Genomic DNA, 23094 nt, shown 5'->3' on the forward strand with positions numbered 1-23094 from the left:
GTGGGGTTTTTTTATTTTGTTGTGGTTGGGGGTTGGTTGGTTTGTTTGTTTTTCTTCAAAAATAAAATACATTTGTGGTATTTTTCTTAGCTCTGCATAAAGGAAGTTCATTCAGTGAGGTAATTTCTTACTATGCTTGTTATAGTTGTCTTGAAGTTGAAATTCGCATCTGGTGTACATTTTAGAGCATATTTCTGATCTCTCGCACAAGGAAATAGCCAAAGAAAAATGGTTGAGCAGAGCACCGAGTGGCTGCCCTTTTAATGTTGAGAGAAATGCACTGTCCCACTGTTCCTATATCCCTGAAATGTGGCAGGACCACACATCTGGGAGCCAAAAACCTGTATTCTCATCCCAGTTCTGTCACACTGCTGTGTGTTTCCGGGCACCTCCTTGGAGCAGCCCATGCTTCAATTATTCATATCATGTTAGCAGAGAACATCGGTGCAGTGAAATGTACATGCAATAAATGCGACAGAGACCGTAACTGTCGATGCGCGCAGGTAGATCCATCAGATGCCTCATCACTGGGTGGTTTCACGTGGTCCTTTGTCCTGTAGGCTTCTCGGGTGGAGGCAACGAAGGACGTTGCTGATCGCAGTCGCGTGGCTGTTGTCTCACAGAGCTTTGGGTACCGCATCTCTTGAAAGGCTGAGCTGTTTCGCAGCAATGTAAATGGCTTTTCTCTGCAGAGCAAGGTGCAAATACCTGGCTGTCTATAGCAGATAGGCATCGTAGATGTCATGAATCTATTCCATGCGCAGACATCGGCTTCCTAGTGCTCAGGAGATGGCTCTTAGAAGTCCTTGGGGAAGTCATTGACCCTCAATCTGTCCCAGAAAGGCAAACAGCTCCCGAGTCACACCCCCGAGGAGGAGGCAGGTGCCCTTGTGTTACGGCAGGCTGCTTTTCCTCTAGACCTTGTAGTGCTTTTTAAATTATTGATATCAATCAAAGAGGAGGATACGGGGAAGCAGTCACTTATTCCCACAGCTGGGAGAAGAAAGGGAGCGTGTAATTGCTTGTGTTTCCAGGCCTGCCGGGCTGTTGGGTTTGCCGCTTGCATATTATGGAATTGATTTCACCAGCAGCCTGACCCGCAGGGTAGTTACTGCAAACTTTTGGTTGCAAGAGGAAAAGCAACGCAGGCAAGTTTACTCCTCGAAAGGAATAGTAACTATGATGCCCCCATGCCTTCCTCCATCTTGTGCACTAGGAAGGGCCTCACGGCTGACTGTCCCCACTGGGGACAGAGGCGAGGCGTGGGTGGATTCGCACTCTCGTCTGCAGAGCGCGGGGCAGTGCGTGGCACTGGCGTGACCCCAGCGATCCTGAGCCTTCGGAGCGTCCCCGGCAGGCCAGCAAGCAGGAGCTGTGTCCCTACTCCGAGCGCCGTGAGGCGGGGAGGCGTGGGTCGGCAGACGTGGGCAATTCTGGAGCAGGGGAATCACCCGGGGGAGTGGAGACTCCCTGGCGTTTCTGGCAGGGCTGTTGCACCTCCTGCTGCCCAAGGACCTGTCTGCTCCACTGGACCCTCTGAGCTTGCGGCTTCATTGACACAAGGACTGGGTGCTTCTAAAATTGAGACTGCCGACAAAAATCAGAATTTCTGCCTCAAATCGCTTGCATTTGCTTTCATCGCTTTACTGCCTGGGATGGGCAGGTTTCATGGATCCTGATTTTTAAATTAGGGCTTGAGACAGAAGTCCTACATCAGGACTGGGATCCCGGACAAGGCGAAGAAGAAACATTTACGCTGGGAGAATGGGAAGTGATTTTAATCTGAATACAACTTGCACACAGAAAGCCAACCGTTACCTCACGAATACGAAGAAAAATGGCACTGTTAGCTTTAAATAATGTACGTTTCCAAGATGCTGCCCAGCTGTTAATCATTAACCCTGTAGCAGGTTGAAGCATAGAGACAGATGTTCCAAAAGCAATTTTATTTTCTGAAATAAAGAGAATGAAGCTATGAATTAGACAAATTAAGAAGAAATTCAAATATTTACACCCAGCTGAAACAAGATGCTGGAAAAACAGGCATGATAAAATTGCTGCAATTAAATGTAATTTAATTTATAATTCTGAAAGCATGCTTCTTCCAAAGGCAGCCTTTGCGTTTTCCTTATGGAGTGCATTGTTGTGATGTATGGATTTTCCTGACTTATTATGGCATTCTAATCAACAGTTCAATGATGTGATAATATTCCTAAAGCAGAAAAATAAGTGACGTTTGTTTAGACATAATTAATGAAATATTTATGTTGCATGAGGCTGTGTGATAAAGCCTTGTTCTCTTAGTCCATTTGCTTCTGATTACATTTGTGATTTTTTTATATGACCAGACATTCTGACGCCAACTATTTTACACTGAGCAGATGTCATGTAGTAAAAATGGGTGCCAGATGCTACAAGCCACATAAGGGTAATTTGTTTAAGAGCTGGCTCAGACTTTTTGCATTCAATTACACTGTATAGTGAGCCTTATACAATCATTTGAGTAATATGGCTAACTTCAGATATACGTTTTAATGAATGTTGAGTGCGTTCAGAACAGCAAGCTACATGCAGGGTGCTCAAGGAATTAATTTATTTGTATGTAATACCCCCAAAAAATCAAATATACCCAGACAGAGTTTTTGACAGGGATCAAAAATTTAATTAATGCCATCAGCCAAATTTCCAAATTGCTCTAGGTGCTGCTGATTAGAACTCAGGGCAGGTGCAAAGTGTCCGTGTAAGTTAAAGAACAGTATTTTTTGCTTCACTGACTGTTTTGTTTCTGCATTTAGGATGTGAACACCAACCTGTCAGAAAACAAGCTATCGAGTATTCTACTTCTTCCTCCGATGATGAATTTGAATCCAAGCCTTCGTTAACACACAAGGTAATCTTGACTTGGAAACAGAAAGAAATTTCCTCAGTTGGACTGTATTTAAGATTCATCGTATGATTTTGATCTAAAGCATACGGCAATTTCTCAAAGTGGGGATTGGAACGTTTTATCAGTGGAGGTTACGTGTCATGGAGAGAAAATACATTAAAACTCTTTAAGACAGATGAACATCAAAATTTCTTTTTCCTCTTTGGATCTTTAATTCCCCCAGGTTACACCAGCGTTGACAGAGGAGGTCTTAATTTGACAAACAGACATGTTTCACTGAAACCACTTTGAAGCTGCATTCTTAAGTGGCCTTAATATGTAGCCCAACAAGCAAACTGTTGAAAAAATTAAACCAAACAGATGCAGATTTCCCTTAGGGAAATGCAACTTCATTTGAGAGGCACTACAGGCAGGTTGTGTGGAAAACGCTGTGTTTATCCTAATCAGCACGACTGTGTGAGCCACGAAGTCGCACCCGGGCCCGGCCGAAAGGGCCGGCTGCACACCGGGCTCTCCGAGCCTGAACTGGGTTCCTGTGGCTAGCAGGAGCCGTGGGGTTACAGCACCAGTGAACTCCTGATACCCAGCTCTCGTGTGAAGAAACAGAGCTTTTATTGCCTGAATAGCTCATCAGAAATGTGTTTACCTCTTTCCTGTGGAGGGGAAATATCAGTAAGTGGAATTAATAGTACGAGATGGCCCTTTGATTTGTTGCCTTTGAGGGGGGAAGAAAAGGAAAGCAAAGCAAAAGGCTGCCCAGTATGCTGAAAAAACATCTGAGCTGAAAGCTAAGTGGGGCTTTCAATAGAAACCCAATTGCGCAGCTCCAGAGGAACCAAAGTGCCCCAGGGCAGAAGCGCAGCAACGTGTGGTGGCACGTCCCGCCAGTGGCTCTGTGTCAGGATGCGCTGAGATGTCAGAATTCATCACGCATCTTTCCTGTTACAGGAAAGACAATCTGTAGTAAGATAATATTACGGTGAATTAAATAAAGTTTAAGCAAAATAGAGAAAAGAAGGGCGATGTGGGAGAAAACTGGATAGGAGCAACTCCCAGGCGCTGAGGCAGCCGCCGGGACAGGCAGGACCTGGCAGCGGGGAAGGCAGCGCTGCCGGGGCAGCTGCCAGAAACAGGGTGAATGAGCAGCTGTCGCACACGGGCGTTAGCAGTGATTCAGTTTTGATGCATGTTCCCCACTCAGCTTGTTTCTCTCGGCTGCCTCCTAGCACCTCTTTCAATGCCAGTTCTGGCTGCTATTTTGCCAGTACCACCATTTGTCTCTGGCAAAATTCGGTGGGAAAAAATTTAGCGGCTTCCTGGCTTGTTAGTTTTTTAATCATCTTGTCTACGGTGCTCATATATTCTGTCTCCTCCAAAACGGGAAAACCACAGCCCTGAAGCACTTCTAGATAGCTTGGGTCAAAAGCAAGATGGAGCAAGTGCAGGCGATTCCCTCAGCCAGCCCGGCAGCACGCGCTGCCCCGCTTTCCCGGCAGCAGCGACAGGTGCCCCAGGGAAAGGCAAAAACCCTCCGTAATGCAGTAGAGAAACGGCATTGGGGAAGGTTTCGTAGAGCTTCAGGTAGTGTCCTATGATGGCTGTTTCTTTCGGATACGTCCCTTTTACTGTGTTACAAGCGATCCGAAGTGAATTTTATTACTTAGCAGCTACAGCAATAGAACTGGGTTGAGTTTCCTTAAACTGGTGCTTCCCCCTGCCTGTGCCCGGCTTCTTCCCTGATCATGGTGATGTCTGCAGAAGCCATCAATTGTGGTATGTTGTATATAGTCAACTCTGTGATTCATACATTTTTTTATTGATAGACACAGCTCACGCTCACTTAGGGTCGCAATAAGAGCTTGTAATGATTTAAAGTCAATGACAATATTCCCACATGAATATTTTCATTTCGGTTAGGTTGCCCCAAGCACCCTCCAGTAGCTCACCTCGCTTTGAGCAGGGGAGTCGAGTTAGATGATCTCCAGAGGTCTCTCCCAACCTCAATGGTTCTGTGATTCTGGGGAAGGTTTGAGGAAACCTTTAATGGTGTACTTATGCTTTGATTGCCTTTTTTTTCCTCTCACCCTTTTGTAGGCAAAAAGAGCTCTCAGAAGGAGAAGGAAGCTGGAGAAGGAGACAAAGCAATTGATTAAGCAAGAGGAGCTGAAGAGGCTTCACAAGGCACAGGTGAAAACATAGCTCCCAGATGTCCCATTTGTCTCCCAAGAGTGACTAGCGAGGACATGGGGCATGCAGTGTGGGCTCTGTACCTCCCCTCGCTCCTCGCCGCAGCTCACTGCCTTCTCTGTTGAAGTCCCCCCAAACCATCAGGAGCAGGAAGATGTATGTGGCAGGGCCTTGCACCTCTATATGTGACAAATCCACGTCTGCCCCAGGAGATCATCATAATTGTGTAATTGCTTATGAAAAACAAGAGGGAATAATGACTAGCAATAAGAGAAGAATACACTGGAGAGAGAGAGAAAGAGAAAGAGCAAATAACATCAGCCCCTGAGAATGTAAGAAATTCAGCTATTACCCCTACATGCTACAGGAGGGTATGAAAATACAGTGATGGTTTTTATTGTCTCTCTGCCGTAATGAAAGTGAACCATTTTCTTAATGATGCAAAGCCACTTCACTTTATAGAGGCCCTGCTCTTCAGAAAATGCTGGAAAAGCTCTGGCCTCTGCTAATGCTTTATTATTTCCAATTAGAGTTCAAAGATTTGGGAACGCACTTGTGCACAACTTGATCTCAGACTGTGTTGTCTCAGTTGTCAAAATTTTCAGGTTTATCTGTTTCACTTAGCACACATACATATCTATATGCATATACATATATATACACACACACACACACACACAACTTAATGGCTTATGTGGCCATTAGCACTTTTTGTGTGTTTCTGTACTGTAGCATAGGGTGGAGAAACGAGCTAGATTTAATCTCATTAATTCAGGTTGTAATGGTAATCAAGATATGGTAGTGGGGGGAGAAGGCTTTTTGAAGGCAGACTTGTCCATCGTCTTCTGTTGTATTACTGTAGCAGGTGGATAGTTTTGGTTGGAGCTTCTACTTGCTATTTCTGTACCAATATTAAATTAAAAAAGAAAACTAGTACGTTGTTTTTCAGATGTGAATCTGAAATCTCTGTTTTTGTAGACATCAGTGCTTTTGCAAAATGTATGACTGAAAAGGAGAGAAATTTTGTGTTTGAACCAGACAGTGGATTTTAGAAAATGCTAATATCTATCCATTACTATAAAATCTGTGACAGAATAAAACCCATGGGAAAAAAAAATCATATCTTATTTAATCTGAAGCAAAAGCAACTATGTTATAGTTTTTATCTGAGAATTGTAACTTATCTCAAGGTAAAATTACATGCATAGGTGCCTTCTCTTATCTTACTGCTTTGTGGAACTAATCAAGTCCAAACTTCTTGAACCACCTTTCATGTTTGTTAGGCTGTTGCTGAGGGCTTGGCTTGGTATGCCCTAACACAGCCTGAAATGGGAACTGCTGAGCATCTATCTTTAACAATTCAACCTTTTAAGGTTTTTCATGCCTATTATCCACATGGCATCTCTGAAAATCTTATTTAAAAGGGGATGGACCAGTGAATGTAGAAGTCCTTCCTGAAGTGCCACTGAATTATCACTTTTTAGCTATTAGACCCTTTCCTTCCTGTGTCAAAGGCTTGTGAAATATGAAAGCAAAACAAATAAGAAAACCCCATGGACAACAAAATAGCTGGCAAAGCTTTCTAGCTGTAAACCTTCAATATTTATATGAGCTTTATTCATGTAGCATCTCAGAATATGTGCCTCTCAATGTGTAAGGTGTTGACTTTTCACACCTTGCGAGACACAGAAACGTTCTGATCTCTGTTTTACATCAGGAGAGCTAAAGTTCAGAAAAACTGAGGTTCTTTTAGTACCTACGATACTTACCCACATAAAAATGTGAATAGATACCTAGTGGAATTATTAAATTGCCTAGGCACCTAATACGCTCAATGAGTTTGCAAATTCCATGACTCCTCTAAGACCTTTTCAAGCTGTTTCTCTAACCACTGAGGCCATCTTTTGTCTCTGAATTTTTAAGCTATGTCTGTAGCTTTTGTATCATTACAATTTTGCAGGCAGTCCAGCGCCAGCTAGAAGAATTGGAGGAAAGACAAAAAGCTCTGGAGATTTTCGGTGTCAAACTGGAGAGAGAACTAAGAGGAGAATCAGGTAAATGAAGCAGTGTTTGGTTGGTTGGTGGTGGGTGTTTTAACCTTCCTCAAAGCAGAGGGGTTTTAATGATTGTCATAGAAATAGAGTTCAGTGCAAAATCTGAAATCATAACTGGAAGGACAAAAATCATTGTTTACCCTTTTCCTCAAACTCTGTTAGCTCAAGCACCTTTATGCTGAATACTATGAATTTTCTGTTGGTCATCACAGATTTGGAATTATTTGCCTTGCTATTGAACCTGAATCTACATTCCCCCCCTGTTTTTTTTTAAATCCCATCCTGAGCTTAATTCCATCTTCTGGAGGGAAGCAGTGAGGTTTCCAGGAGCTGTATCTCAGTTACCAAGCCAGCAGCAGCCCGTGCCTAGTAACAGAGTCCTTAATGACTTCTCCCGGAGTGTGAAATGCCATTAATACGATTAGAGCCGGTGGCCATGCTGTAGCAACAGCAGCATGCAGGCACACAGACCCAAACTACACAGCTTTTCCCCCAATGGGCAGAAGATAAAACCGGGACGTCGTCCTGGCCCCGGTCGGAGGCAAGGTTTTCCCTCGCCTGAACCAACAGTCCCAAGCGCCCAGGACTGCAGCATCCTCCCGCCAGCCCAGCCTTGCCGCTGCCCCCCAGCACGCATGGGGTGAAGCTGGGGGGACCTCCCGCAGAGGGCTGGGACAGCTGGGCGCTCCTGCCAGGCTCCCAGTGGGGATGGGAGTGCGAACCACGCGTGTGAGGGGCTTCAGAGGGGGCTGCGGTTCTGTGCTGAAAGGACTCTGGGGAGCCGACAGCCCGATTGCGAACGTGTCTTTATTTACCTCTGTTTTAGAAAGCTGAACCTCGTGCTTTCATGACAGGCAGTTGCACAACACTGAAAACCTAGATATGTTTTGGCACCTGATCTTGTTGTCTTAGCTAGGCAACCCAGCACAATCTCTACGTGCTGGCTATTTTAATGCCATATTTCTTAGCAGTTGTTGCCCCTATTCCAACACTGAACCAATCAGTTCAGCAAGAGAGCGTTTGCCCAACCTTTTATATTTATTAACTGATTTCCTATAATTGATAGTGCCAACCTATTTCAAATGTTATTTAAAAGGCTAGCATCTTTTTTCCTTAAATGGAAACATAACCTTTTATCAAATGACACTCACCTTACTGCCTGTGAGGAAGTGTGCTAAAAAGACTTTGAGGATTTGGAGTGTTAGCTTTTTTCTTTACTGCTAAGTTGTATAAGGGTGGTTGTTTTTTGGAAACCTCAAGAATACAGAGGGACAAGAGGCTTCTAGCTCTTGGGATAGACACCATATACCAGGATAAATGGCCTAGAGCCACCTCTTGTTTTTGCTGTTTTGACAATCACATTTCCTAAAGAAGGCTGTCTGCCAAGAGATTGATGCTTCTCATTCTCTTTCCATCCTTAGTAATTGGATTGCCCTCATTAAGGTGAAAGTACTATTTTTTCTCCCTGTTGATTGTTTGTGTGTAGGTGGCCAATTACAAATAGGGCAGATACTGAAATGTAGGATGTTACTGTCTCTCAATAACTCTTCTGGTGCGAAAGCATGAGGCTGTAAGTTTCCCAAACAAAATGTCAGTGCTTTGTTGCTTGTAATAACATACATGTAATGATGCAGGAATTGGTGAGTTTAATACTCTGTTCAACCTTCTTAAAAATAATGAGCATTGTTATTTAATGAATGACCAGTGTTTATTAGGTTAAGTTGTATTTAAGCAGGTCTGTGCTTATGCAATTCAAGTGATTTAATAGGTATTATTAAGGTAATTAGAAAACGATCACAGTTCAGCAATAATATTGAGCTGCAAAGGTTGTGAATAACCAAATTTAGAGACAGGCCTGCAAACACTAGTCTTCAGTGACATTTACGCAACTCTCCTCTAATAATTCTGTAAGCCCGGGGTGAATGGCCCCTTTGTTAGGGGGAGTTATTCATTAGCTCCTCAACTGAATTAGAAGAGAACATGCGTGGGTGCAAAACAACTGCCATGAAGACTGATGAGCAAAATGAGGCTTTGATGATCTTCTAATTGTAGTGACAACAATTCATGCATTTAAAAAAAAAAAAAAAAAAAATAATATCAGTCCTATGAATAATTTTTCATGCCAGTTATTCCCTTTATTCTGGTTCAAAATACCAAATAATAAATCACTGATGTACCGTTGCTTTGTTTTCCACTGACATTTGTGGAGGCTTATGGAGATCTTCTGCCTACAAGAAAATACAAAAATAAAAATCTTGAAACACATTTTCCACTGAAATTAGCATAACCAAGCAGTTGACTAAACAAATCACGTAGAATGATGGTAAAGAGAGAACATTAAGAAATCTCTCCATGTTTTGGAAGATGAACAAATATCTGCACATGTTGCAGCTAATTTTTTATGTCATAAGGAGCATATCCAAGGTTTCTCAGACCTTTCAACAGAGTCAAAATAAATCAGTTGAAAACCTGTAGGAATAAGGAATATGAAGTTTAGCTGTTCCTAAAAAGGTGCAGACTGGCCGAGCCCCTTTTACTGTGTGACTGCTGTACGGAGGGACACTGTAGCATCACTCTGGAGAACAGAAGGTTGAGGTTTGGAGAACAGTATTCAGTAAATACTCCTCTCCAGCCTGGCATTGTCTCAAAAGTGATGAAAATAGAAATAGCTATGGTGTAATTAGAAGAATATCTGATTTTCAAATGGGAGCTAGGTTAAGGAGACTTGGGTAAACCAGGAGGAAAGGTTTGCTTTAGCAATGCTTTAAGAAAAAGCCAGCATGGCTCACAAAACAAAGTCACAAATTGTTTTCCCTCTAACCTTTGAAAAGATCTGTCGTACTGCATTACGCAAACGACTTCATTGGCTTGTTCTGCCCTTGGAAGGCATAAAAGCACTCCATCAGACTTAAATAACTATTAACATTATTATTAACAAACATTTGAGTAGTTCAGGGACAAAATGCCCCTGTGGACACTTGGGGGGCATTCTGTGGGATGGAGGAGGCAGCAAAACAAGGGCTATTTTTATTTAAGTTTGCACTGAGGATTTTGCGAAAATGTGCAGCATTTTTGCAAAGTGCATTACGCTTTGCTTACTTCAATCAACCTATGATACATAGTCTTTTATTAGGGATATAGAGATTTTAAAGTGTAAAGAGGAAACATTAAAAAGAATAATATTTTTGCCTAATCAAGAAAACAGCCAAAAGGGAATAGTAACCCTCTGTGTGTGTGCAGGACATACACATACGTGCAATTGCAGTGTTTTTACTGAGAGTAAGGTAGATCAAATTTTGATGATAACTTCGTGCCCTGGTTTCGGCTGGGATAGAGTTAACTGTCTTCCTAGTAGCTGGTACAGTGCTATGTTTTGAGTTCAGAGCGAAGAATGTTGATAACACTGATGTTTTCAGTTGTTGCTCAGTAGTGTTTAGACTAAAGTCAAGGATTTTTCAGCTTCTCATGCCCAGCCAGCGAGAAAGCTGGAGGGGCACAAGAAGTTGGGAGGGGATACAGCCAGGGCACCTGACCCAAACTGGCCAACAGTGTATTCCATACCATGTAACATCCCATCTAGTATAGGAACTGGGAAGTGTGTGTGGGGGGGAATCGCCGCTCAGGGACTAGCTGGGTGTCGGTCGGCGGGTGGTGAGCAATTGCACTGCGCATCATTTGTACGTTCCAATCCTTTTATTATTACTGTTGTCATTTTATTAGTGTTATCATTATCATTATTAGTTTCTTCTCTTCTGTTCTATTAAACCGTTCTTATCTCAACCCACGGGTTTTGCTTCTTTTCCCGATTTTCTCCCCCATCCCACTGGGTGGGGGGGAGTCAGTGAGTGGCTGCATGGTGCTTAGTTGCTGGCTGGGGTTAAACCATGACACTTTGGATAGTGGCATATGAAGACATAAGGCTCTGAATACTGATGCTGCATCCCTGCATTAGATCTGTGAAAAGCCACCGTTGGCATGTCCCAGCGAGAACTGCTCCAGCAGTCACTCTGAGAAGACATTTTTTATCACCACTTGCTGACCTAGAAGGTCCCACAGAAACACATCCAGTACTGCCAAGTTTTAATGGAATCGGGCAGAAATCAGACCAAGATTGCTCTTCCCTCTCCTGCTGCTTTATCCTCCCGTTTCATGGTAACTGCAGACTGGGGACAAATCCTAATGAGATATCGCAGAACTGCACCTAAGACAGCATGACTCCTGTCCTCGGTGTGGGGGCCCATGTAATTCCTCCGACGCTGGCAGGAGGTGACCCAGGCTCTCTGGGATGACAGTGCATGGTGAAAGCAGGTAAATGGGCTGGTGATCCCAAACACCCAACAATCTCCCTCCTGCTCAGGAAGATTGCTAAAGAGCTGCATTGGGTGAGATCATTACTGCCCAAAGGAGATGGGCTTTAAACTTCTGCTCTGGAGTGGAGTCAAATCCTGGCTTTGATGTTAAAGTGAGGGACAGCTGAAGCAGTAGAGGCAAGAGGGTAATTCCTCAGGTTGAGAACAAAGCATGTTTCAAAACTAGAACAGAAAGGCATCCAAAATACTGCTGAACTGTCTAGGACTCTGGCTACCTCTTCACCTGGTAACCTAGTTTAATGATACTCTTGTAATTGTCATCTCTGGAGCTTGAACCTGAGAGCTTTGGGCTTAAATTTCAGCACTCTCAGTCATCTGAAATAAAGGTGCAGTCCTCTTAAAGTAGGAGAAATCACGTAAGTCTGCATCCACAGAAAATAGCTAGGCTGGTTTATGGGGTTTTTATGCTTGGTTATCTAGCAGCGTGATGCAAGGACTGAGGAGGAGAGCGCTGTGTTCCCCTGCCTGCTGGCAGCACCTCCTTCTGCTTTGTCCCAGGTCTGGCTGTCCCTGCCTCCAACATGGGGCTGCAGCGTGGTGGGGCGTGCAACTACCACGTGCTGAGGCAGGAGCACGGGCTGGCTCTTGGGTTTATGCTTCTGAAGGGGTCAGCGTGTCACCTAAATTGTTGCCTCAAGCTGGAGTACTGTAAGATATTTGCTTCCTACAAGTGATCACTATTTTGTGGCAACAGATGGCGGATGGGCAGAGCAGATGTTGTGGGAGGTGTGTTTGCAGTGCCATCGCTGCTGCTGTAATTCTGCACCAAAGGGTGGTGGAGTGGTTTTGTTTTGTGAAGAAAATGAATGGAAAATGTGAAGTGATGAGCATGTTAAAAAAGGACAGTGAGGAAAAGAAATACATATGTGCTCTGACTTGCCACTTGGAAACACACAGGGTTTCTTCATTGCCAAAGATTTTTGTATAGATGGCATTTTAGGAGCAGTAAAGGCCCTCACCTGGTGAAAGAGAAATCTGTCCTGCTCTTCAGCAAGGCAGAGTCAAGCTGTGAGCTCTTTGAGAGAGACCATCTCAAGTTTCATGTCTGTATAGTGCCTACCAGTGATGCCCTAGCCCAAAGTGTTACAAAACCATGCAGTAATAATACATTTGTCCTGTCCCACAGCCTTTCCTGTCATTCAAAGCAGATGCAGATTTAGAGGCCAGTTGGCAAATGAATGAAAATTTGTAGAGGATTTGATTGTGTGTCTGATGCCCACTGGAAGCAGGGACTAACTTGATGCTTGCCAGCATGTACATCCTGAAGTCAGATTGTGTTAATGGGATATCCGTTTACACATATAGTTCAGCTGTTGGAGTCCAGTATCAACAGAGAAACTATGTTATCAAAGGCAGGACTAAGAGAAAGAAAAAGTGCACATTAAAAAAAGAAAGCCTATATGATTATTTGAAAGAAAGAACTTAACTTCCAAAACAAAAGTAGTTTTAAATCTAATGCATCTTTAACTGCAATAAACTACAACATACAACCAAATGTAGACAAGAATGTTATACGTATTTTACCCAGACATTACAGATATAAGTTACATACAGCAAAAAAAAAATCTACATTTGAACTCACCTGGGCTTACAAATGAGGACTATTTAAAGTGAACTTAAGTGGTAAGAGCACTGGAAGGAAAGCTGATAATGCCCACTTAAGTCTCGTATTTTAAACAGATTCAGGCACGAAGGATGAAACTCAGATGCTACATGAATGGTTTCAGCTGGTCCTGGAGAAGAATAAATTAATGCGTTATGAGTCTGAACTCCTGATTATGTAAGTAAGGACAAGCATTAGTACTAAAGATGGGAAGGGGAGAGGAGAAAAGTGTATTCATAATACACCTGAACACCTTGCCGCGTGCTGCAGTTTGAGACTGTCATGGAATAAACGTACCCAGAGTAGCTACAATCTGTTTTGAACACAGATGTTAGGTTGAGCCCTCCTAGTCCTTCCCTCCCACAGTGGTTCAATTATTTCAATCCTACATGATACTGTAAACGAGTAGAGCGTATAGATGCTCTGCCTTTACATAATGTGGGTCTAATGAACACTTGGGCACTTTCTCCTGTGGAAGAAAAATAGTCTGACAAAGTTATCTCAGTTTTTATTGGGCATAGGAGAAAAGATCTAGGAATTCACTACAGCAATGAAACAAGCAGATACACCAAGCAAATAAAAACCACCTCAGATGCCACTGTTTGTGGCTGATGGAAACAATATTGGCTGTAGCTCTCTCACCTTGCCTCTGTGGAAACGCACTCAACAGATAGGCAGAGGTGACTCTCAGCTATTTTCTCCACTATTTCTGGGCAGCGTGGGAAAGCGATGAGAGCTGCAGCAGTCATGACTCACCCCTGGATTTCACACCAGTGCAGGCTGCTCCTTGCCAGTTATCGTTTCCATATCACTTACTCAGCCCCCCATGCTGTGTGAAGGGCTCCAGTCCAGCCACTAGCTCCAGCCACACCCCAGTTTCTCCCCAGCTGTGCTGGTGCTGCCAGGGACCAAACCTTTTCTTTCCCCTTCGATTGTCCTCGAGTGTTGTGGTAGCAATGCTTCCTGCTCGCACTGCCTGCAAAGCAGAGTTAAAAGCGCAGAAGCAGGCTGTTTTTAGCACTGCAGGACACAAAATGTTGTTGTCTGGATGCGTTCACATGTGTTCATTCCCTTGCCTCAGGACCTGTTCCTGTGCAGAGGGTCTGGCGGGGCCCTTCGTCTGTGGGAGCGTTCAGTCCTATTCAGAATCATGTTGTGGGTACCACCAACAAAGCACAGCTGGTCAAAGCCTTAAGTGTTGCGATGTATGAGGGAGCTTAATCTGATACATAGTGCAAAAGGTGGTAGTGGGACTTCTGGCATTGCTGTGGCAATATAGGCACAGGCAAAGCTTTTAGCCTTGACTGCCCATGAGGAGAAAATACTGCATAAAGAGAACACAGAATTTCTTGGTTGAAATAATATTAACATATGTGTGTCTATTGAAAAAAGCTTACTCTTCGACGTGCTTTTTATTGTACCTAGAGCCCAAGAGCTAGAACTGGAGGACCACCAAAGCAGGTTGGAACAAAAGCTGAGGGAGAAAATGGCCATTGATGGTAAGTCAAAGGGGAGAGTATGCTCCAGCCCACAGTGATAGACCATGCCCATATGAGTCCCTGCTTGCTCCAATAAGGTCTAGAGTGGCTGAGGCTCTTCCTCCTGTGCTCTTCTGCGAGTGCAGCTCGGCCAGCAAAACGCAACTTGTGAGATCTTCTCATCTGACTTCTAGTCAAGACAGCTAAGCTAACCCGTCCAGTTTTACACTGAACTGGATCAGAAGCACTCGCACATGTAATTCCACTAATTGTGCCGTGCAGGCAGCAACATCCAACTAACATGTGATGATGAGCAGCAAGAGAAAGTAATTTCTTCCACCACCTAGCTAAACACAAAAGAGGTTATCTGCTTTTATGTTAACTGTAGCCTTACTGGTTACTGCGGTATTTTGGAACTGCTTTTACGTACTTGGGATTACAGTTTGGGCTTGTCCTTTCATTTGGTATTAGAAAAGAGAGCATGGGAAGGAGGAATGCAGGGAGAAGGGGGGGGTTACAATAGCACTGAATACTCCAAAATATCCTGTTGTGTTCTAAGCGTGTGGATTGTGAGTGATGGCAGTTTTCAATACTTTTTGTGAAAAACACCTTCCATTTTCTTACAGGTACTGCATTTCATGGTTGGGCTTTTTACCTTGTATAAACTAAATTCAAACTCCAGCTTAAATGTTTTTACAAAACAAGTAGCGCTCTTTCTACCCCTTCCAGTCTAAGTTTTGCTAAAAGATCTACTCTAGATATTTAGAAGCCTTAATGGTCAACCTTAAATGGCCCAAATGCAAGAGAAATTTTCCCTGAGCTGTGAAAATGAAATGAAAAATATTTAATGAAAAATATTAACTGCTATTGAATTCATTTGTCATTGACTATAATATTAATTCAACCTGTACACCAACAGTTAAAATGCAAAGCATAACAACAGAGTGATCTGGATTTTAACCTCTTGTTTTGTGATCTTTTAGACAGCCTTAAAGATGACATGGATCTGAATGAGGAGGATGAAATTTTTACAGAGATGATGAAAGTGGTTGAAGAAAGGGACAAACTCGTGTCTACCTTAGAGGAGCAGAGAGTGAAAGAAAAAGCAGAAGATCAGCACTTTGAAAGCATTATATTATCTAGAGGCTATCAGCTGAGCAGGATTTAAACAGCCACATGCAAATAAACATGATTTCAGCAACATCTGTAATCATGGAGATACAGTCTTCTGAAAAATGAAGGAATTCAAATTTAATATCAGTTTATTTGGGAAACGTGTTGTTTTGTTATTGAAAGCTCATAAGCAGTTCTTTTGCTCATACTGGAGTGAGTCATGTCACTATCAGCTTAAAGGATCACCGAAATAGAGAATAGGACTGAATTTACCTGCCTGATAGGCATCAGGGTCTGTGAAAGGGAAATCAGAGCTCTGTTGTTTTCTTGGAATTTTATTTTAATGCTGAGAATAGAGTTCCTGAGAAACATGATGACATAATTTAGTATTTTTGAGATGCCATTGCTTCCATCTGTCTGAATCTGTATGTGGTTTTGTTAATATTTTGGCACAGCCAACCCATGTTGAACTATTTAAAGGTCAGAAAGCAAGCATCTCATATAAAAATAAGGTTAATTTTTATTTCTGGTGGAGGAAGGGTCATTTGACTAATAACTGCATATAAGCACTCATTAAAACTACTGTAAATGTAATGTCAGAAATTAATTTTCCAGGAATTGGTAAATTTTAGTGCACTGTGTATTTTTGAACAAGAAGTTAAAGCAATATTAAATCCCTATGTTTTCTAAAATGGTAAAGGATTATCAAAGGGGTGACTATCCTTAAGACTGTTACATGCTCAAAAAAGCTTTTGTATGTCACAGATTAAAGTCTTCTCTAAAATATGCTAAAAGATAATTTTAAAATAGTAATCCAGATTAACTGCTTTACAATTGCTTGATAAAATACATCACAACTAGTATCATAGGATGTGATGAGTGGTATAGCAGTTAAAGATCTCCCTGAGTATAATTCCTCAAAAGGGCTGCAAAAAAATGTTGAGTTTGTAATGTCAACATTTGATAGAAAATGTTGTGGGTATATTTAAACTATATTTATCTTGTTGCTCAAGAATATATATGCATATTTTTTTCTTAAGGGAACTATATCCTATCTTTTTTGTACATGCATTTGTAGATACTGGCAAAGCAGATGTGCAGAAACTCTCCTTAGTATTTGGTGTAATTTAAGTACTTTCTTAAATCTGAGAGTATTCCCAACTGTATGTATGATGCACTACATTTTCAAACTGCAAAAACAAGGAGAAACTGAAAGACTTTCTTTTTGAATATCATTTTACCTCATGCTCTGAGAAGATTTGATGTTCTTGTTATTTCGTGAATGGTGCTAATTTGCAGCAGTTGCCTATGGTACAGTCAAAGCTAGAAGCATTCCTGTTCCAAAAGCTTTAAACTAGAAAACCTCTTGGTAAGTACTTGTAGGGTAACAGACACACTGGATCCTGTCACAGTCATTTATGAATGATCTTAAGTTTTTGCTGTGTTGTAAGAAATTTAAAATGCCCTTTCTAAAGATAAAAGCACGATTTTACTATTGACCACAAATAAATAATATACCTCTTAGTGCAAGGAATATACTATTGTTCTGCAATATTTATGTATTTATATTTATTTATTAGACTGTTTAAAGAGGATAAGAGTGTCTGGTTACATTTTACAGTTTGGATGTTGTCTCTGATTTTGATTGAGAAATGCTATTTCTAACAGCTATGTGTAAGTAAAGCTGTGCATAGTAGAGTAGATAGCTTTAGTAAATAATCAGTAATAACATATGACTTAAGATTTTTAAACAATGTTCTTGGTTACCATAACTTGAAGGGCTACCCTTAAAGCATAGCACGTAGGGCTTTAACAATATAATTTGTCTTTCATCGCAGTGGAAGGACATAGCAGAATCCTTGAATATGTTCCAAAATTACCATCAGACTTTTTTTTTTTTTCTGTCCTTCACAGGCTAAGCATACCTGATCTTCAGTTTACATTTTTATTGAGATGGATTGCAGTGATTGATTTTTAAACTAACTTAAGATTGACACGAAGTAGGAGCAGGCAGGGCAGCAATAAATATTTTAATTTTCTCTGTTGAGATCTGCTGGTATTTCCAGTTTTGTGGAGAAAATTTCTGGATTTTATCACTGTTCCCAGTAGGCTCATGTAATCCTATAGAACAAGACTGTCTAGAACATCTGTCAGTTTTCTGTAGAAAATGGAGAGTCATAATGCTTTCAAGGTATTTTTAAAAAAAAAAAGTCTTAAAGCAAACTTCTTAGTGCTTTGCACAGGAGGGGAATTCAGCAGAAACCTCCAGTTATATCAGTCAAAGATTATTTTTCTCACCTCACTTTTACAATCTAAAAAGTCCATTCACCTTCGTGTTGCTGCTGTACAAAGAGGAAGGGGAAGGGCAGCCTCAGAGAAACATGATGCCCCTAGTCCCGAGGAGGAGATTGCTCTCCTCTACCAAAGTCCAGCCTTCTTGCCCAGGGGAGATGGACACACTGCAATCAGACAGGTTCAGGTTGCTCTGAATTGTAAATAAACCCTGAGATTTCAGTTTACAGCAGATACCTGTTTGGCTATAAAACCAAATGCGAAAGGGTGCTTTCCTTTTAGCTCCAAAGATTTGAGTTCTTGAGAGTATTAGCATCAACAGAAGCTGAGGGCCATCAGCATTTTATGGACCTCAAAAATATTCTTTGCTAAAAAGATACTTTTCTGGATGCCATGTGGTCATAACACATGCTCCACCCAAACCTGTGTGTCTGCTCTTGGGTGGAAAAAGCTGTCAGGCTACTGTTACCCTGATATTAAGTACCTCACAAGATTAGATCCAAAAATGAACTGTAGAAGTGATTTAGAAAAAAAACCATACTCTTAAGTCATTTAAAGCAGGTCTTCATGTATTGTGAGAGTAGAGGAGGAAGGAAAAAAAAAAAAGAGAAGCTATGTGCAGTGTTCACAGGTCAATTTAATATGGTTGGCTTGTATTAGGAATGTATTTAAACATTGGTTTGGTTATGAGTCGTCTTTTCTGTAAATTCACTCGTAAACTTATAATAGATTTGTTCATTTTTAAGTCCCTGGCACTGTTGTTTTTGGGTGTAATATGATGTGCTGGACCGTATTGACTCTCTAAATGGAATAGATGTGAGCAATTTTCTATTTGAAAAAAATAAAATTATATCTCACTCTCTGAAGTCCCTGAATCATTTCCATAGTAACTTCTCTCCACCGATATCTACAATGTAATAATGTGTGTCTAGGAAAGATCTATAGGTAAGAAATTATATGTTTCTTAATTCATATACCGGTAAGTAAATCACACTGTCTTGCAGTTCACAGATGCATTGTATAGTTTAGGAATAATGACACTCTGAAGTTAGAGGGCATTTGACTCTACCTTTAACACAAGAGGTTCTGAACTCCAGAAGATCAACAACTTCCTCACATTCTTACATAGGAATTCACCACCTAATTTCGTTAGGCATGACATACGAATTATAACAGCTCCCTGAAGACCTGAAGGAAAAGTGTCACTGCATGGATCACTAAGAATTGGTGATCAAAACCTTAACTGCCAATTTTCAAATGCCACTAACCTTACTTCTATCAGGTTATTTTGTTTTGTTGCTTTCTACCAGTGGGAAAGCCTTACAGAGCGATCAACATGCTCGGGATGAGAGAAGTAGATAAGCAAGATTTGGGCTTATGTTAGCCTGCACCATTGTCCCCTGCTCAATGACTCTGAACTGATGGATAGTTCTCTTCAGAGGACAGATGGACAGCTGCTTCTCTTCAGAGGTCAAGATAATTTTTGGCGTATTTGAACTGAGGTTTTTCTTCTACTGTCATGTCCTTTCCCCTCCATCTTGTGTGCCTCGGAGGCAGATGAGCATGGTGGTGACTCCTCTGATAATACCACACATAAATTCCCAGGACTGCACAGGAATTAACTGCCTGCTGGCTTTATTGGAAGCAGTACGTCAAACTTTTATCTGTGTTCAAAACCTTGAGGCCACGTTGACTTCTCAGCCAAGTGGTCAACAGCTGGAGGACTTGGCTGGCCCACGAGTAGGATGTGGGTAGAAATGCCACCACAGGACTTTACTGAGGCTCCCCTCCTGTTCACAGCACACACCCACCCTTGTCCCCTCTTCAAAAGATCATAGGTCTAAAGAAAATCAGTTGTACAAGAAGTTCAGGAAAAGGATTTTGTAAGCCATTATTTGCCTCAAGATCAATCCATTTGCCCCCAAGGTAAAGGAAAGCCTCCCTGATTTTTAGGGTATTTGGCCAGGTTTCTCTGGGCACAGGAAACAAACTTAGAGGTCTTGTGCTTTGAAACCTCTGCTTTTTAGCCCAATGCACATCTGATTTCGACTAAGGATTTCACTTCAGTTCAGTAGTCTCTTTGCAGAAAGATATACTCTGTTTTCTTTCTTGCTTGAGCAAGTAACAGGACGTGGCTTAGCAGATTGGAGATTCTGTACATTTTTTAAGACTTTGCTACTGTTAAGATCTAAAACTGTCTCTGCTGGCTTTTGCATGGACTATACAGTTTTTGCATATTTTAGCACGATGGATTTACCATGTTAGCATGCAAATACTACCATTGCAGTCTTCATGGCAACCACATCTCATGAACGTAGATCCTGGCAAATACTTTGTGATGAGTTAAGGTATTTGCTGGATTTCACCTAAATCTCTTTGCCTAGTATTTGTGAACAAATTGTAGTTTCTTCTGTTGGTTCTAATGAACTACGAAAAGATACCTGGTGGCCCTGCATGCCAGCAATGTGCTTGCTGGAATAGTCATGTAACACAGACGTACAAAATTACAGGCACAAGTGAAGCTTATTAAGAAAAAATCATAACATTGTTTTCTTTCTAAAACTATCTCAAGAAGGCCAGATGTAAATACAGGTAAACTTGGCCCGGTATTTATAAATAACTGATTGATGGAACAACATGTTATCAGAAGCATTAAATACCAGGATGATGTTCTCATCTTACTGAAAATTTTAAAACCCACTTTCTTTCCTTTGAAACTTTCCCAATAATTAATCTCTGTGACTGTATACAACATGTTATCTTTTGTCTTCCATGTGCATTTTTTCTCATTGCATGTTAGTCTATCTTTTTTGCTCCTTGATGTACAACAAAAAATACATTGTACTTTTAAAGAATCTGGTTGAAAATACTCTGATACTTTTATGAAACTATGTTAGTTTATTATTTTTTATACTATTAATTTAAAGAGAAGATTCTTATCCCAAAGAAGTTACAAGTTGAGTAGAAATCATAGCTCTTTTTTAAATTCAAGCATAAGCATACGCTCAATCTTAAATTCACCTTGTGAGCTGGAAACAAATTTATCCTCAGATGTGAGTTTTAGATGATGGTGGCAATGAAAATTTGGAGCCCTTCTACCCCTGATAATGATGTTTTCTGCTGTTATAATGTAGCCCCGTTGGGATGACCAGTCAACCCTGGGCCTGTCTTATAGGGTCTGAAATCACGTGCAGCAAAGTCCTTTGGGATGTCTAAACGTTCTTGTATGGGTATGGAATGAGGTGTGGATGTACAATGCCAGCCAGGTGCGGCTGTGCTTTAGCCTTCTCCCTGCGCCGCCTCTCCCAGCACCGTGCAGAGGCGGCCGCTGCCTGCAGCCAAGTGAAGAGGAGCGGGGCTTCCTGGTGGAACCCAAAGCCACTTTCCTGCAAGGCAGGGCTGGAGGCAGGTCATGCTTCCCAGCCTCCTGGGGTGCCAGCATCAGCCATGGCCTTACCTCACCTGAGGGAGCAGGTGCCTGGCCCGTCTCGCTCATGGACACGTGCGGGAGTGCCAGGTCCTGCCAGAGCTCTTATCTCCAGGTATTTTGGGGCACTCTCCGGAAAATCCCAATCAAGCAATAGATGTTAAACATCCGCAAAGTAACCTGGATGGAAATGCCGCCTTTTCTAAGGAGGCTCTTTTAATGTGCTGTTAACTATTACTCAGGGCGGGGCAGGCATGTTCAGCAGTTAACCACACAGAATTGGCAGGTCAGTAGAAGGCTGACTGCAAGTACTTAAAAAAATAAAAAAGGTAGACTTTGGACTAGTTCTGTTCTTCCTGAGGCCAGTGAAGGGTGTTACTGTAGGCAATCACAGCAATAGCAGTAGGTCCACAGAGCATTTTTGAAAATTCCCCTTTCATTCTTTAAATGACCAAATGATCAAAAGGCTAGAGCAGAGGTACACCTAGGAGAAAAATGCTAGGAGAAAACTCTAAGAGAAATGAATAATTTATTGTACAGCCTTAACCAGCTTGGCTGCTGCTGTGCTCTTTCTTACTTAGCCTAGCCTGTGGTTGGTATACTGCTTACCCTGCCTCTTCTGCCTCATGCGGAAAGTAAGACTCTGTTTGTGATCATTCTGAGTCCCATAGTAAAAGAAATAAAAACCAGGTGTGCATGGACAGATATGCAGGTGAGTAAGAATTATTTGAAGTATGTGGATTTAGCCTTCTTTTATTGCCTGGCAAAAGGCAATACAATATATGATCAGGATACAATTAATTTGAGCTACTGGTTGGCTCATCTGTAAGAACAAGGTGCTGACAGGGAGCACCATGAGAGCTCTCGTGGTTTGCTCCAGATTTCTATATGCCAGATGCAGCAGGGCCAGCCTGAATGGCAGTCTGCTGACTACTGTGTCCTGTGCGTGAGCATGATCATGAAAGTATTTCATGATCATGGAGCATGATCATGAAAGTATTCAATTATCAAATATAAAGCAGAGCAAAAACCTAGCCAAACAAAAATCCCCAGCGAATTTCTGTTACTGCAGCTTTTATCTGTGGTTAAAAGACTGTATAAATAAGAGCAAGGCATTTAAAATCCATGTTCCTATATCTGCCATAACTTAGACCTTGTGCATATCTATAAGGCCTTTTGTGCTGAATGCAATACTAATTTAAGGTCATTGACCATATATATTCCCAGATCAAAAGAAAAAAAGTAGCATATATAGTTCTAAATTTAAGATTCAGGGAAAAAAAAACGTTGTCACTATCCTCAAAGAGAAACATCATTAAGTGGAACAACACTGCAATAATATTATACCCAGAGAACTGCAAATAAATTCTGAAAGAAACCCATAAAAAACCCCTAGTAAACTTAAGTCTGTTGCTTCAACATCATTACTTAAAACACACAGTATTTGTGGTTCCAGATCTGATAAAGTTGATTTTAAACACATTAAGTTTAATTTAAAATTTATTTTCTCCTTGTGATGTGAAACACCCATAGCTCATGAGGCTATTAAATAAGTAATATTGCATTTGTCATTAATTTACAGATGCTGAGTGTAGTGAAATAGGAAAGACAGATGCTGGGTCTTTTCAGCTATTTTGTGTGAGGCTTGGCAAACGCATGTTGAATTCTGACTTTCCCCGTACC

The 23094-nt window shown here is 41.7% G+C and overlaps 1 protein-coding gene across 8 annotated transcripts in view; it reads left to right on the forward strand.

Annotated features, from left to right (window-relative positions):
- MICAL2 (microtubule associated monooxygenase, calponin and LIM domain containing 2) overlaps positions 1 to 19071 on the forward strand; it is a 122345-nt gene extending 103274 nt beyond the window's left edge. For 4 of the 8 annotated variants that reach the window (XM_052810463.1, XM_052810464.1, XM_052810466.1 and 1 more), the window contains 6 exons: positions 2796 to 2890; positions 4982 to 5074; positions 7035 to 7128; positions 13179 to 13278; positions 14527 to 14600; positions 15563 to 19070. In XM_052810463.1, coding sequence (XP_052666423.1) covers positions 2796 to 2890; positions 4982 to 5074; positions 7035 to 7128; positions 13179 to 13278; positions 14527 to 14600; positions 15563 to 15747 — 641 coding nt within the window. In that variant the 3' untranslated portion in view covers positions 15748 to 19070. Of the gene's footprint in view, positions 1 to 2795; positions 2891 to 4981; positions 5075 to 7034; positions 7129 to 13178; positions 13279 to 14526; positions 14601 to 15562 lie in introns of all 8 variants that reach the window. The other 4 variants (XM_052810461.1, XM_052810462.1, XM_052810467.1 and 1 more) reach the window with 2 other exon arrangements.
- The last annotated feature ends 4023 nt before the right edge of the window (positions 19072 to 23094 follow it).

Source organism: Harpia harpyja, chromosome 16, assembly GCF_026419915.1.
Source record: "Harpia harpyja isolate bHarHar1 chromosome 16, bHarHar1 primary haplotype, whole genome shotgun sequence".
NCBI lineage: Eukaryota > Metazoa > Chordata > Aves > Accipitriformes > Accipitridae > Harpia > Harpia harpyja.